The 15,453-nt window shown below is 39.8% G+C and overlaps 1 protein-coding gene across 1 annotated transcript; it reads left to right on the forward strand.

Annotated features, from left to right (window-relative positions):
* Window positions 1–230: 230 nt before the first annotated feature.
* On the forward strand, window positions 231–11,723 carry LOC149835067 (uncharacterized). The gene is made up of 6 exons (XM_090011669.1): window positions 231–421; window positions 1,561–1,753; window positions 2,168–2,254; window positions 3,335–3,709; window positions 3,886–4,048; window positions 10,794–11,723. The coding sequence occupies exons 1-6, from the start codon at window positions 360–362 to the stop codon at window positions 11,648–11,650; spliced, it is 1,737 nt and encodes a 578-aa protein (XP_089867795.1). The 5' UTR covers window positions 231–359; the 3' UTR covers window positions 11,651–11,723.
* The last annotated feature ends 3,730 nt before the right edge of the window (window positions 11,724–15,453 follow it).

Genomic DNA, 15,453 nt, shown 5'->3' on the forward strand with positions numbered 1-15,453 from the left:
AAAGCAGGTGGAGGGCAGTCGGGTGCAGAGGCACTCTCAAAGTGTGTCGTGATGGCACTGATCGTTTGAGTGAAATGATCAGGTGCAATATAATTGCACAAATATTTGTGCATTAAGCACCTGATCACCCTTCATTTTGGGACAGGCTTGTGGGACCCATGACATGATGGAGGGCCATCGGGTGCCAAATGCGCAAGTTTTTGTACCCTATCCGGACTCTGATCGTGGCTCGAGATGATCGAATGGAGTTTGTGAACTCGTCCCCGTTTCCGGTGGCATTCTCGACTCTGACCTTCTTAAGGGTTTAGGGTTTTAGTTGCAGTCGAGGAAGGGTTTTTACTTTTTTTAGAGGGAGAGGGATGATGGAAGCGAAGAAGAAAGGCTCCATAAGCGAGGAAGACGTTTCTTTGCTTATGAGAAGGTACAAATCCGAACCCTTTCTACTTCCTGTTTGGTTCTCTCGATTCTTTGATATTGATCGTGATTCGACATGATCTCCACGTTTTCTTGCTTTCCCCTTCTCCCAAATCCGTCCGGAAAATTTTGATCTGCGTTTGGACGAACAGGACGAGATGGTAACCAAACTGGGAGAAATCGTATAGCTTTGTTCGGATTTCTAGGGCTCAAGATCTGACTCGAAGGAGCAAAAAAAAAAAAGAAATGGAAAAATCATGCCACTAATAGGAGCGTTTGGGGCCACCCACATACGCGCAAAAGTAGGATAAGTTGGGAAATTGCAGTATTTCAATGGGAAGTTATCTGACTTATCCTACTTTTCTCTATGACTGAGCGCATGCAATTTCTCGGAATTTCGAAATTAGAGATTTTCCATTAGATTCATATGTGTCAACTTAAGATTTGAATTCTATAGATTTGTGACGGTAGAACGGTTTCGAATTTGAGTATGCAACTGGAGTTTCAAATTCGGTTCTTGAGCCCATTAAAACTAAATCGAGACACAAAGTGCGGAAGTTCCTCATTTTGGTTGTATGGTCCAGCTTGATTAGTTGAGAACTTGACATGGAGTTTATGGGCGTTGCTTATATTGCTCGACATCGAAGGAGGAAGAGTTGATGGGTTTGATTGCACAATTGTGTTAGGTAATCTCGTATAAAGTGAACAATTGCATCTTTATTGTGAACGAATGCATCTAATTCATGATTAAATTAGCTGTAAATTGTGGACAAATTTGTGATTCGTTTAGATATTTGTGACATCTAATGTGTATTTGTTAAAGCGCTTAGTGCAAGTATATGAAAGAAGAGGAGGTTGTTTACTGTTCCTTTTTCTCTGTAAATTTATGTTTTTCCTTTCTGTTTGATGACTTCTTGTTTTCTCGTGTAAGATACTGCAAATATTGGGTATTGTATATGTTCTTGTATGTAACAAGAAATATGATGGTAATGATTGGGGGAAAGGGGAGATGCTTTTGTTTGTTATAAAGCTAACCAACCTGTCAAAACTTTTTTAAACAGATCATATGCATCCAGAAAACGGTATCTCGAATCTGTTCTTTTGGGTGCTCTCATGGATGACTTGTGTTGTCTCTTTATTTTATAGGTACACCACTACAACAATACTTGCTCTTCTCCAGGAAGTTGCTCAATTTCCTGGTATCAAAATTGATTGGAATGCATTGGTCAAGAAGACCTCTACTGGGATTTCAAGTGCACGGGAATATCAGATGCTATGGCGCCATTTAGCCTACCGCCACTTCTTAGAAGAGAAGTTAGACGAGGGTGTTGAACCTCTGGTGTGTATCCTGAACCATTCACTTTTATAATGTGTTATTTCACATTTTTCATGAATTAGCTGGTTATAATTTTTTTAAAATGTAATTTTGTATTTATAGATTTGTTGATGCCATAAGCACGCTTGATATAAGGCATATTTTAATTCTTTATTTGATGGACTCATGCTGTTTTCATTAAGCATTTCTGGAGCATAAATGTGTAGCATCAAGCTGTATACATAAGCTGCTATCGCCTGTCGTGCTGGTTTTGGAAAGAGTAGTCCACAAGTTGATTGTTTCATTACCTGTATTTTTTATTGTTGGGGCTGGTGTACTTTTCTTTGTTTTAAGAAAATATTGACTTCTAGTATTGTGTTGTATAGTTCATCATGACTTAGCTGCTAAGTGCTAACCATGCTAGTATTTTTCTTATAGGATGATGATAGTGATTTGGAGTTTGAAGTGGAAGCTTTTCCTGTTGTTAGTAATGAAGCTTCAACAGAAGCTGCAGCTTGTGTTAAGGTAAATCTTATCCCGTATGAGGGAGATGGTTTTCCTTACTCATTTTGTCATTTGTTTCAAGTGTGCTATAACAAGGAATAAGTGCTGTGATTGGGTTCTCGTCCCCCTCTTTGTCATTCATGTTTTCCTTGTGTCTATGAACCTCCAGTTTTAGTTCTTTAGCTGCCTGTTGCAAAATTGTATGAACCCTGATAATTATCATTATACTATTATTTATTCTACGATCTCGTCTTTGGTATTTTTTTCCATCTTTTCTATGTCTATCGGCACATGTACAGCATGAGACTGATTCCGATTTGATGCATCCAAAGTTTTTATTTTTTTTAGTCATGCTTATTACAATCTAGTGTTATAAATATGTTGTTCCTTTCTTTTAACATTAACATCTGATTGCACTTTATTTGGGCTCAGACTCAGCCAACAATGCTCTTCATTCATTTTGGAATAATTAAGGCAGAATTCTCATTTATGGTATAGTGCACAACACCAAACACAAAAAACATTGGCGACTAGGGAAAGCAAAAAGAAGAAGCTAACAGAGAAATTTGTAGAAGCAACATGCTGACAACATTTTGGATTGGTCAACTCAGATGCCATTATGACCTTAACTTCCAATGCTTTTCAATTTTTCATACATTGTATATGCTTGAAAGCCTGTTTTCTGGTTGATGACCTATTGAGTTCCCAGATAGTTTGTCTGTGCTTGGTTTTTCTGAGAACCACTTGTAAGATTGCCACAAGTTGCCCGATTACTGCTTAGTTCTGATATCATTTTAGATGTGTTTTGTAATTTCAATCTTTGCCATTGAATGAAATTCACAACTGATACTGGGTGGCTGTACCTTGATGATTTTATAGCAAACAACTTTGACACTCAATGGAAAATCACTTGTAGGGAAAATACCTTTTTTCCTTGTTTTAAGAACTTTAATGGGGATGATATGTTCTCCATCAATTTACTCTTTCCAGTAACTACCCTGTTTTTACTGCTTGTCTTTGACAAGGTATGTTGTTTCATTTACATCACATATATTTGCCTGGTTCATTACCTGAGACAGTAAAGTTGGGTTGCCTTCCCAGGTCTTACTTGCTTCAGGAATTTCTGGTGACTCTGTTGCTCCAAATTCAACTGTTGAAGCTCCTTTGACAATAAACATACCTAACACTAGTCAAGCGCTGGGTGGCCAGCCAGACAATCATCCTGCCCAAGGGATGAACATCACTGTTCCAGTTTCTGTTCAGAAACAACCATTGCCTGCTGTGTCATCTGGGGAAGGATTGGGTGGTAATGGATTAGTAACAGCTGGTCAGCCAGCAAGAAGAAAGAGGAAATTGTGGACTGCTGAGGAGGACAAGGAACTTATTGCAGCTGTGCATAAATGTGGTGAAGGGAACTGGGCAAACATACTGAAAGGAGATTTTAAGCATGATAGAACTGCTTCACAGCTATCTCAGGTAGTTTTAACACCTATATCATGTGCACTTTTCTTGCTTGCTCCTTTCACATGTTTTGAAGGACCATTCCTTATCCTGATGTCTGTGATTGCATCTAGTGGTCAACATGTTCTGATTGGCAATGACTCCAATTTTTTTTTATTCTGGTGCTAATTTTGTCTGTCAATTTGTTACAGAGGTGGGCTACTATCAGGAGACAACAGGCTAACTCAAATTTGATGGCTGTTGGCAGCTCAACCAGTTCAGCACTCTCTGATGCACAGTTGGCTACACGACAAGCAGTTTCAATGGCTCTCAACATGCCAATTACTAACAACATCTCATCTGTGTCTCCATTCGGTACCGTCGATAGACTCTTGTTTCTCATTTTTTTACATACATCCATACTTTGTTGGGAGAAAATCACTTAAAGTCACAAGAATCTGCTGACATTTGCTTGTCAACCACTTATTGCAATTGACCAAATTATGCATTGGTCATATTGGAATTTGGGAACTGAAAAATGCATAAAAGAAACCCAAAGGAATTTGGATTTAGCTTAAAAAAGTTTAAGTATCAAGTTCAATTAGGAGTTGCGGTCTTCCTCATGATGGATCAATTGATGAATCAGGTGCTTTTAGATGTAGAAGATTTGGTTCAACATGGGGTTTGCAAGCTTATTTTAATGATATAGCTGTTTATGAAGACGAGATGAAATTTGAGGCAGACTTAATTTTTGCCATGGCAAATGAGAAAACTCTATCTGGAGATGTGGGCTTAGACAAAGTTGTAGTTGTCAAAAGCGCTAGTCAAAGCCTAGGCGGAAGACCCCTAAAAGGAATAGTCGGAGCCTAGGTGGGACTAGTCGGCTTAGGCTTGACAAAAAAATAAAACATCAAGAAAACCAAAAATATTACAATAAATAGTTAAATTTAGTAACAAACATATGATTGTAACTATGGATGAAGTGTGTAATTCAATATAACATGTCGCAAAATTCATGAAATTGCATAATATTGAACATACACCAAAACTTAGGGCACACCATCTGATTACTATATATATGAGTGAGAGAGAGAGAAAGGGCAATATCTTGCCCCTGTTTCGTTAGGTCATTGATAGGACCTTCCAAAAATCATAATTTTTGGATGTTTTATGCTCGATCTAAACTGTTAGATGTGTTTATGATTGTTGTTGAATAGAGAACATGTAATTGATTAAGCATCTTTATGCTGAAATGTGTATTTTAAAGAGGTAAAAAAATCATTGATTTATATCGTACTAAAATTTCATGATAAAATGTTTGCTTTTTTACATCAAATCAAAATAAAACAAAACTTTTTTCTCAATAAATAAGTATTGATAAACACATCTAATGGTTCAATTGAGCATAAAACACCTAAAACTTTGATATTTGGATGGTCTTAACTATCACGGGCTTGAAATCGAAGGCCTCGTGATGCACTCCGGTGCTTCCCAACATCGAAGGCTGACCTCTCAAATGCGCAGCAGATGTGCGCAAGCACGCACACACACAATCACATAAAGAGAGGAAGGCAGAGAGCAAGAAGGCAAGAAAGAATAAACTTCTTATAACAAAAGAAAACGTGTACAAAGGAGTCTTGTATCTCCTTGTACACGGGGGATCTTAGGGCAAAGCCCATTACAACACTTAGAGAGGGCGAAGAGGTATTACATTAAGCAAAAACATAGTAAAAAACTTAGCGGTCTGAAACACGCTTCCTCACCTAAGTTGGCATCATCCTCAACGTCATTCAGGCATGGTACTCCTCTACGAGTTGGTGATGCTTCCTCATGCTGAATGCTTTCTCCCATGTGGCTTCACTCTCTGATAGTCCTTTCCACTGCACCAGATACTTCTTCACTTCGCCGATGTTGTTGGAATGGTTCAGCATTGAAGATCTTAGCCTTCCCAAGCTAATCAAACAAGTTTGCGATCAAAGGAAGCAAATACTTATTCTTTACTGTTAATTTGTTCAACGCTCGGTAGGCAACTTACAAACACTTTGACCTGTTGTGCTTTTGCTTGAAACAAAACGGGCGCTCCAAACAGAGCTCTGGATGGTCGAATAATCCTGACTTCAAGCATGCCATCAAGTTGCTTTTGCAGTTCCAGTATCTCAGTAGTTGCCATACGGTACGGTGCCATCGTAGGCGGTTGTGCACCTGACACCAACTTAGTTCGATGATCTACTTCACGTTATGGAGATAGTTTCTTCGACAATTCGGCAAACATTACATCACCAAACTCTTTCAATACTGGTACTAAGGCCCTAGGACATCAACATCCCCCACTTCCACTTCACAGATCGCCACAAGGAAGGTCTCTTCATCTTGCTTCAGACCTTTCTTCAGTTGGAGCGTGAACACCAAATACTCACTAGGCTTATTTGCAGGCAGTGCGACAATCATGGAAGGTTGTTTCTCATCCTCAAAACTGACAGTGTTTAGATGAGGCATCAACACTTTCTTGTTGCTTCACAAGAATTTCATCCCAAGGATGTCCTTGAAATCGTCCATCGGGGCTACCAAAAACCTAACCCTTCCAGACCAATTCAGGGTGCAGACTGCTCATCACAAACAACATCATAGATAGATTTGGCTTCAAAGTTGACCTCCTTCATTTGACTCTCCTTTTCCCAGTGTAATCTCAATCACTTCTTCAAGCAAAACGAAGTTGTATGCGAGACTCGTGTCTACCAAGGCCTTAGTGAGTCTCAAACTCAGGACTTCTAAGTATATAAGTTCTTTTCTTACGAGTGGTTTGAAGGCAAGTGTCACCTTTATAGCTTCCATAGTCTGCACTTCTGCAACGACACACCCCTCTTTAGCTTTAGTTGCGTTTGCAACTCTGGGCTCGTAGTTATCTGCATTCCCCTAAATGTGATTCTTGTTAGGACATTCGTTCGCCTAGTGGTCACCGTGATAGTGATAACAATCATGACGACAACGGTTTCACCTCCTATAGTTATTCTTGTGTCAATTGTTGTTTTGTCCATCCAATCGACCACGATTTTGTTGGTCATCATGTCGATTCCTATTGCCAACATTATCTCTTGTTGTTGTTATAATCATTTTTGAAGGATCTGCCTTGAAATGTCGTGTTACGTCTAGGGGTGCACACGAGTTGAGCTTAGGCTGTTCAAGCTCGGCTCAACCAGAAATATGTCAGCTCGAACTTGGCTCGAGCTCAGAGTTGAGCTTAAACAACACTGTCCAAGCTCAACTCGGTTTTGAGCTCTAGCTGAGCCAAGTTTGATCGTATTTCAAAAAGAAAAGTATTTTAAAGTTTTCAAGGGCGGGATTTGAAACTCCCACCTCTATAAAACTGTACAAGGCCTCACCACTAGAGTAGGCCGTCCTCTTCTGATACAAAGGACAAAGAAAAAGTATATTAAGTATACAACATTAGTCACTTTTTTTTTATAAAAACCCGTACAAAACGGATACAAGGCCTCGTAGGATAAGCCTCCTTTTCTGATACAAAGGACAAAGCAAAAAGTATATCAAGTACACAGAAGCCGAACAACATTAATTACCTTTTGACAAAAAGCAATAGCCTTGCTCATTAAGGCAAAAATCGTTTTTCGTATCACGTACACAATACTAGATCGAGCCTAACTAAGCTTTTCAAGCTTAGTGCCTTGATCAAGCTCGACTCGTTTATCTAGGCCAAGCCTAATCTGATGTTTAAACTTAGCTCATTTATCTTCTCAAACAAGCTCGAGCCGAGCTCAAACAAGCCGAGCCTGAGCTAAGCTCGAGTTAGCTCGGTTCGTTGTGCACCCCTAGTTAGCGCTAAAGCAAGATCTGGAGGATCTTGTTGATTCAACTTTGTAGCAGCCTACCCTTGTAGTTCATACATAAAGTGATACTTACGATCTTGGTCAGTCATGTTCTCGATGTCCAATATTAACGAGGTGAAAGCCTTAACGTAGTCATGAATTGACCCAATTTGCCCTAGTGCCATCAACTTGTTACATGCAATTCTCCTCATTCTTTGGCAAGAAGTGGTTGCACAGATCATCCCACGAATCGATCGCAACGGGACCACGCCCAACATCACCTAAGCGACATATTCACAACAACATCGTGTCATCTGCAAGGTGCATCGTTGCAATGCTCAATCTTTTTGCATCCTCCTCGACTCATGCAACATCAAAGTACCGATTCATCAAGTAAATAAAGGTTTCAAGCTCCTTCAAATTGTGATAACTTTGTACTTCGCAAGTTCAGGCAACTTGATATGCTACCTATCCCTAATTTTCACACCTCCTCCAGCTGAGATAGTCCTCAACCGTCGCTCTAGTTGGTCATTGTTTTTGTAGACCTCGGTCATAGTGTTGAACCTTTCTAGCAAATTTTCAAATTTGGTGGTAAGACTGTCCACGGAGTCTTCCACTCCTTCCACAACAAACTTGATCTTGTGATCAAGTGTCAAAAAAACGTTATTTGCAACGTGAACCAGCTCCTCCACGTTGGTCATGGTATCCTTCAACTTTGGCAACATTGTGCACCAAAGTTGCCACAGTGTCATCTACCATGAACTCTTCTCTAGGAGGAACCTGTTTGAAGGTGAGTTTCCTTGCAAGGCAGTTTGGTCGTCTTCAAAGCCATGATCAACAACTGTCGTCCGATCGCTCAACATTGGTTGTCGAGTCTCTTTCTCAATTTCGACAAGGTTCTGATACCATTTTGTCACGGGCTTGAAAGCAAAGACCCTCATATCGGGCTCCGGTGCTTCCCAACCCCGGAGGCTGGCCTCTTAAATGCATAACAGATGTATGCAAGTACGCGCATACACAATGACATGAAGAGAGCAAGAAGGTAGAGAGGAAGAGAGAGTAAAAATACAAGAACCCAAGAAAGCATAAACTTCTTATAGCAAAAGAAAACGTGTATAGAGGGGTCCAGTATCTCCTTGTACATAGGGGATCTTAGTGCAAAGCCCATTACAACACTTAGATGGGGTGAAGAGGTATTACATCAAAAAAATGAAGTGAAAAACTTGGCGGTCCGGAACATTAAGAAAAAGGGGTCAGGATGAACTTCGTTCTCATATATATATATATATATATATATATATATATATATAACTGAAAAACAAATTTATATATGTGCGTGTTTTCAAAACACATGCAAACAACAAAAATAAAAAAGAAGGAAAAAAAGAGAGAAAAAGGAAGAAAAAAAAGAAGAGAGTGGAGGGGCGAGAGGAGGAAGAAGAAGAAAAAAGAAAAAAACAAGAAGAAAAAAAGGAAAAAAGGGGGAAAAGGAAGAAGAAGAGGAAGAAAAAGAGAAGACGAAGTGGTGAAAGGAGAAGGAAGAAGAAAAAAAAAGGTAAAAAAGAAAAAGAAGAAGAAAATGAGAGAACAAAAAAGACAGCTTTTGGAGCAAGAGGAAGAAGAAAAAGAAAAAAAGGAAAGAAACAAAAAATATTTTTAAAAAATAACAACCATGCCCCTGTGGCCTACCCGGGGACATCCTAGGCGTCGTATAGGCAGCCTAGGTGAAAAATCAAGGCCCTACCACCTAGACCCATAAGTTTAGGTGGTGGTCTTGCGCCTAGCCCGCCTTGACGGCGCCTATGTGCTGCTTTCGACAACTAAGGACAAAGTGCAAGGAAGTTTCATTACTTGAGTTTGACAGGGACTGCTGTTTGAGGGGATGAAGGGTTTAGTTGGTGTGTGTGTGTGTGTGTGTGTGTGTCTCCCTTCCCCACGCCACCCCCTCTCCTACCCAGGTCTTAGCCTGTAGTAGAATGGTTAAGCTCATTGGACAAACAAACCTGTGGAAATTGAAGAAACTGTTTGAAGCGAATTTTGTTTATTGAAATGATAAGTAGTTGATACATAAAAATGTAAATAACTCCAAATAGCATAGATAATGATATGATGCACTAAAATATATAAACAAAGTAATATAAGCCTGAGGTATGACTTTATGCATAATATACACTGGTGAAATGGGAACATTTGCAATCCTTGGGATTGAGATTCAGATGGACAAAGACAAGATTCATCTGGAAACTTTGCACTTTGCTTCCAACTTGGCCAGCAATACTGGCATGGTTCTAAACTCATGCAGTATACAGTAGTTTGTGGTGAGAGGCAAAAGTAGCAAGGGACTAAAAAGGAGGATTTTGGAGGGAATGTGGTTTACTAATCGCTCTATCATGCACCTTGACAATAAGGATTTTGGAGGGAACGTGGTTTATGAATTGCTGTCATGCACTTTGATAATAATAAGATGCATCCTTGTAGTTATTTTATGACTATAATGTGAACAATTTTGTAAATGATCAAAGCAAATGTCTACATGTCATCACTTTCTGCCTAACCCGTGCCTCTTTTCTGCTTTTATGTGTTCATGTGTGTAAATAAAAATATGTGCTTATGCTTGCATACTAAATTTCTTGGTTTAGCATTTTTTTCTTGAAAATGACTGGTTTAATCATTTTATATATCTGCATACAAAATTTATGGCAAGAATGCATTTTAATGAATTTCAAGCACCAAACATCATGGGGAAAACATCAGGTTGAAACTTGGCAGGGTGCCTCATTTTGATTGAAGCATTTTGTTTGAATAAAAACTTCCTCCCATATCGTTGGGATCACTTTACATGAGTTTAATTTTTTTTTGTATTTTGAAATTTGAATATTTGTGATCTGTTTGTATTGGCAAAGCAGACAGGCTTTTCTTATGTCCTCCATTTTCCAGTTTCCTTGTGCTCAAGCTATTGTCTGAATGTGTTACTGTTTTATCCTTGGGATCACTTTGTGAGAAAATTTGTTTGTATTGGGAAAGTTGAATATTTGTGATGTCTGTATTGGGAAAGCAGAAAGGCTTTTCTTATGTCCTCCATTTTCTAGTTGTGTCCGAACATCTAACTGTTTTATGCTATTGCTGGGTAATTAAGACATGTTTGAACATATTAGCGTACAGTGGTTCGTTAACAAAATGATCTTTATTTTGCAACATGTGGAAATGCTGTAAGTTGTATGATATGCACTTTAACTCCCAGCAGCAGACCCAGCTTCGCGATGTAATTTCAATTGACACAGGGTTGTGTTTTTTTATAGGCATGCCTTCCAATTCTTCTGGTCCATCAGCAACTCCTGCTGCAGTAACGCCAGTCTCAGCCCAACAATCAGAACCAGGAGTCAAGTCAGAAGCTACACAACAGGCATTGCAGCCATCTCCACAAGCTCAAAGATCAGCACCATCTCAGGCTGCCAAAGTTAAGCCAACCCCCAAAAAGTCTTCAGCTCCATCCAAAGCTTCTAGTGGCCCTACTCCCAATCGTTTAGTACAGGCAGCTGCAGTGGCTGCTGGGGCTCGAATAGCTCCGGCCTCAACTGCTGCTTCTTTGCTCAAAGCTGCTCAGTCTAGGAATGCCGTCTATATAAGGCCTTGTGGGGTTCCTCTTGCCAAAACAATGCTCCCTGGTTCGGGCTTGAACACGATTGCTCCGAGGCCTTCCAATGTACACTATATCCGGACCGGTCTAACTTCATCACTTCCTGTTTATTCTGGTACTCTTCCCAGTGTGCAGAAGTTAGGTGGTCCAGTGAGGGTGGCGTCTGTAAGTCAGCATTCTATGTTAAGCACTCCATCGATGTTGAGCACACCTCCTAGTCAAGCTATGCAGGAGACATCCAAGTCAGTTAGTTTATCAAATAACATGTCATTTGGAAGTCCTGATGCGGAACATACACCTCAGGATGTTGGAGATAAACACTCGCAAACGGTGAAGCTGGAGGGACTAAGAGTGTCATCCCTTGAGCAGCCATGCCTTCCAAGCTCAGAGTCTAGTGAGAACCAACCTGTGTTTGAGGATTCAAACGCAGGCAAGATTTTAAAAGAAAAGGGGGATGTTAACAATGCTAACCATGAAGTTGAAAACGGAGAGAAGCAGCTTAAGGATGTTGACTCATGAAGTCTGATCTATAGTGGATTTTTTTGGTATTTCTATTCGTTTGCAAGAAGCTTAATTCTTTAAAGGAGTGAAAGAAGAGTGCCAATGTCCTCTCTCTCTCTCTCTCAGCGTGTGGATCGTTTGATGCAATGGCATGAGGGAGAAATTAAGCAACGGAGATCATTTCCTAATGGATGTTGATTGTAAGACTTCAATGCATAGTTTTTTTTTGGGATAATCAAAGGGAAAACCTGCATATCCCCTGACGGCACATTGGCTGGCTTCCAATTGATGAAACCCTTGAGATTCCTGATACCAGCACCCTTGTAAGGTGGTGGTAATGGTGGTGTTAGGGAAATTAGGTTAAGAAAGTTGTGGGAATTAGGAAGGCAAATGGCTAGTCAGCTAGAGGGGAAAGAGGGAAATTGGATAGGAGAGAGTGTGGGAGTTGGTTGGTTTAGGTTGAGGGATGATTAGATGGTTTTGGGGATTGTTAAGGAATGGTTATGGGAGAATCTTTGGAGTTAGGGGGGGTTTCCTAGACTCTAGAGCCGAGGGATCCCTCTTTTGAGGAAGGGAGGCCTTCACCAGACAATTCAAGAGAATTTGCGTTCAAATTGATTCACCAAGATAGAATGAATACAAATGAGCTCCAACTAGGCTTTATATAGCTTAAGGCTTAACTAAATACACATCCACGATATAAAAACTACTATCCCATGCCCACAACTATTCTCAAAAATACATACAAGTTCCATGCAGCCGACCCCCTCTATAGAAAACTCTATTAAACAGGCATGGCCCAAGTATGCTTGTATCAATCCATCTCCCTTGAAAATTTGCCTTGTCCTCAAGACAAGTGTACAAAGAGTAGTTTTGTAAATCATAATGGTGTTGGTTGTCTTTTGATCCCCCGGGTCCCAAAGTTTTCTTCCTTCCCGTGAGTGTCGTTCATAGCCTTTGCACTTTCCTTTCCAATATGTCCACAAGACGATGAAATGAGATCTGAATCATTATTGCTGCTCCCAAGGTATTTTCCATTGCCTATACTCTTGTCACTTCCCTGTCTCAGCAACACAGCTGATTTTGGAAGGTTCTAGTACTTGAAGGGCTTTGAAACAACTGAATGCCCATCCTCCAATTAACTCAAGTATTAGTGAATTGAAGCTCATCGCCATTGAAGTGGACCAGTTCCTCCATGATCAAACACAAGCATTTGAACTACATCATTCATTTTGCACGAATGGTCTATGTTGTTATTGTAGGGCCTTCGTGTCTCTCATTCATTTGGAATTCTACTCGACGCAAAACTAGCAACTCCATGCTGCTCTTGGTGCACATCGTTGTTGTCCAACTGCAAGGCAACATGAGTTTGCATCAGTCGTGCCGATATAAGTGCAGCTGAATATTCAGAAGCTCGCAGTTCTAACTCATGCTCAACATTGTCATTAACTGATGGACAAGCAGTGAGCTACACATCCATCCATCCATTGGTCTGCATAGGTTGAACTTTCGCAAGTTTGCCATTCTTCCAGTCTTGTGATTGTTTTTCTTTAACACCATTTGTGTCTACACAACATTGAACCTCATCCTTCTTTGCTAAGGTTTCTTCCTGATTATTGTTTGTTATCCCACTTTCATCATCCACTGCAATAGGTACTTCTCATTTGCAGAATCTTCACTTTGTGGTGTTGTAAAAGACTCATGTACATGTTCATTAACTGATCTACATCTTGTTCATGAGTACTCTTTTGTTTAGCATCTGTTATTGTAGCTTCTTTTACTGAACAACTTGCATGATAATGCACCAAATCTTCCTTCAAGCAAAGCCTATCATCATAGAGCAGCAATATAAATTCTTTATATCCCAAGTCTAAGAGGCCGATTAATAACCAATGTATGTTTTCCAATGTCTTATTGAGTTTCCTTAGGCTGATAATGGTCACAAGGTGTGTCTCTTTAGCTAGCCGCTTCTCGATCTCAATATAGACTTTTTCAATTTTCTCATTTACCTCAGTCTATGGAGGATTCCGCTTACTCACACTTATCATAACCATCATACAAAACTATTTTGGGTCAATTGAGTAAAAAACACTATCAAACTCATCACTCTTCATGGCTGCCATCTTCTAGAAATCTTCACATAGTCAAACAATTTCTGCTCTTTGCTGTGCTGGAGATTCTAGAGGCTAATTGGGTTCTGTATAGGTTAAGGTCAGGTCAAAGCTGGGTTTGGTCTTGGTATAGGGTGATGTGAGAGGTCACAATTCAAATTTTAGGCTAATTGGTTAAGTCTAGGGTAAGCTGGTATTCAAGTGAAACAGGTATGGGCGTATGACAGGTTCAGATAATTACATGGGAGTAAAAATGAGCTGCACCTAGTGGCGGAGCTAGGAATCTGAACTAGGGTGGGCACAAACTCTAGGGCTGGGAAACGAGATGAACAGCTTGCCATTTGGCTCGGCTCGGCTCAACACAGAAATTGAGCTTAGTGAGCCAAGCTATTAGCTAGCTCATTTAGGTAAATGAGCCGAGCAACAACTTGACCAGCTTGATTGGCTTGGCTCGTACAGGTCTAATATATTGTATGTATAAAATGCATATTATATACGTTTTGTACATGGATTAAACATATATTTATATGTATTATACATATATTTTATATATTATCAAGCTTTAAAAAACATTTTTTTTAGAAGATGAGCTAGCTCATGATTGGCTCACAAAGGGCATGGGTGTAGCCTTAATGAGCCAAGCTTGAACAGTCCAAGGTCGGCTCATTTACCAGCCCTATCAAACCCCTTCATTGGAAAGATTTTTGGGTGAGAGAGAGAGAGAGAGAGGCACATAAAAGATCAGGGTGTGATCCTTCTTTCATTGAGTCAGGGTGGGCCCTCAACCCCTCTCATTAGGGAGTTTTTGGGTCAGGGTGGGCACGTGCGCACCCTGACCTCAATGTGGCTCAGCCACTGAGTGCACCTAAAAAATCATATTCCACAATACAAGTGTCATACAATTCTAAAATTTGGAGGGTGTCAAGGTAACATGTAGGGGGAATTCTTGTCATGGATCAATTGGCTAGGTCCAAGTAGGGTTTTGAAAGTGCTCAATGGGGACATGTCAGAATTGGTTAGGTTCCACCTAGTACAGTTAGAGAAAAACATGTACTTCAAAAAATTTCTCTCTATGTACAGGTGTAAAAAAAAAAACTGAAATTTTGTGGGTATGAAGTTGACACATGTGGGAATCTTCACTGTAGATTTCAAGTTAGACTCCAAGGAATTCTGAATTTATAAATTTTTGAAGTTGACCAATTTTCTGGGTTTGGTTTGGAGTTGGCCTGAACAAGTTAGCTCCCTTCCCAAGATCAGGATTTTGGTGTCAACATTTCCAAACAAGATCTCAGCACCAAAATTCAATTCCCAACACTTCTACTCACTCCAAAAGATACCCAACAGCAGAAGAAAACAATAACCACAACAGAAACTTTAACCAATTCTCCAAACCAAAGTGATCTAGATCAAGAACTTGGTAATTCTAACAAGGCTTTGGATGGAAGCTTGTGAACTCAATCAAGATCAGTCCTAAGATTGGATTCTTCTTAAACAAGTGCATAATGCAATAATACTTCACATATAATTGACCCCAAAACCAATTCTAAGCAGATATGATAAAATCTTCAAAAAAAAAACCCGACACCTTCAGGGAAGTTGGAACTCTAACGTGATTCTTGCATGCTTTTCATGAAACTTCAAAACAACTCAATTCTGTTTTTTGGTAGCATCCTTTTCAGCCCAAAATGATATTTCAAAAATTTTCATCCT

Source organism: Nuphar pumila, chromosome 6 (assembly GCF_984573655.1).
Source record: "Nuphar pumila chromosome 6, dmNupPumi1.hap1.1, whole genome shotgun sequence".
In the NCBI taxonomy this organism is placed as follows: domain Eukaryota; kingdom Viridiplantae; phylum Streptophyta; class Magnoliopsida; order Nymphaeales; family Nymphaeaceae; genus Nuphar; species Nuphar pumila.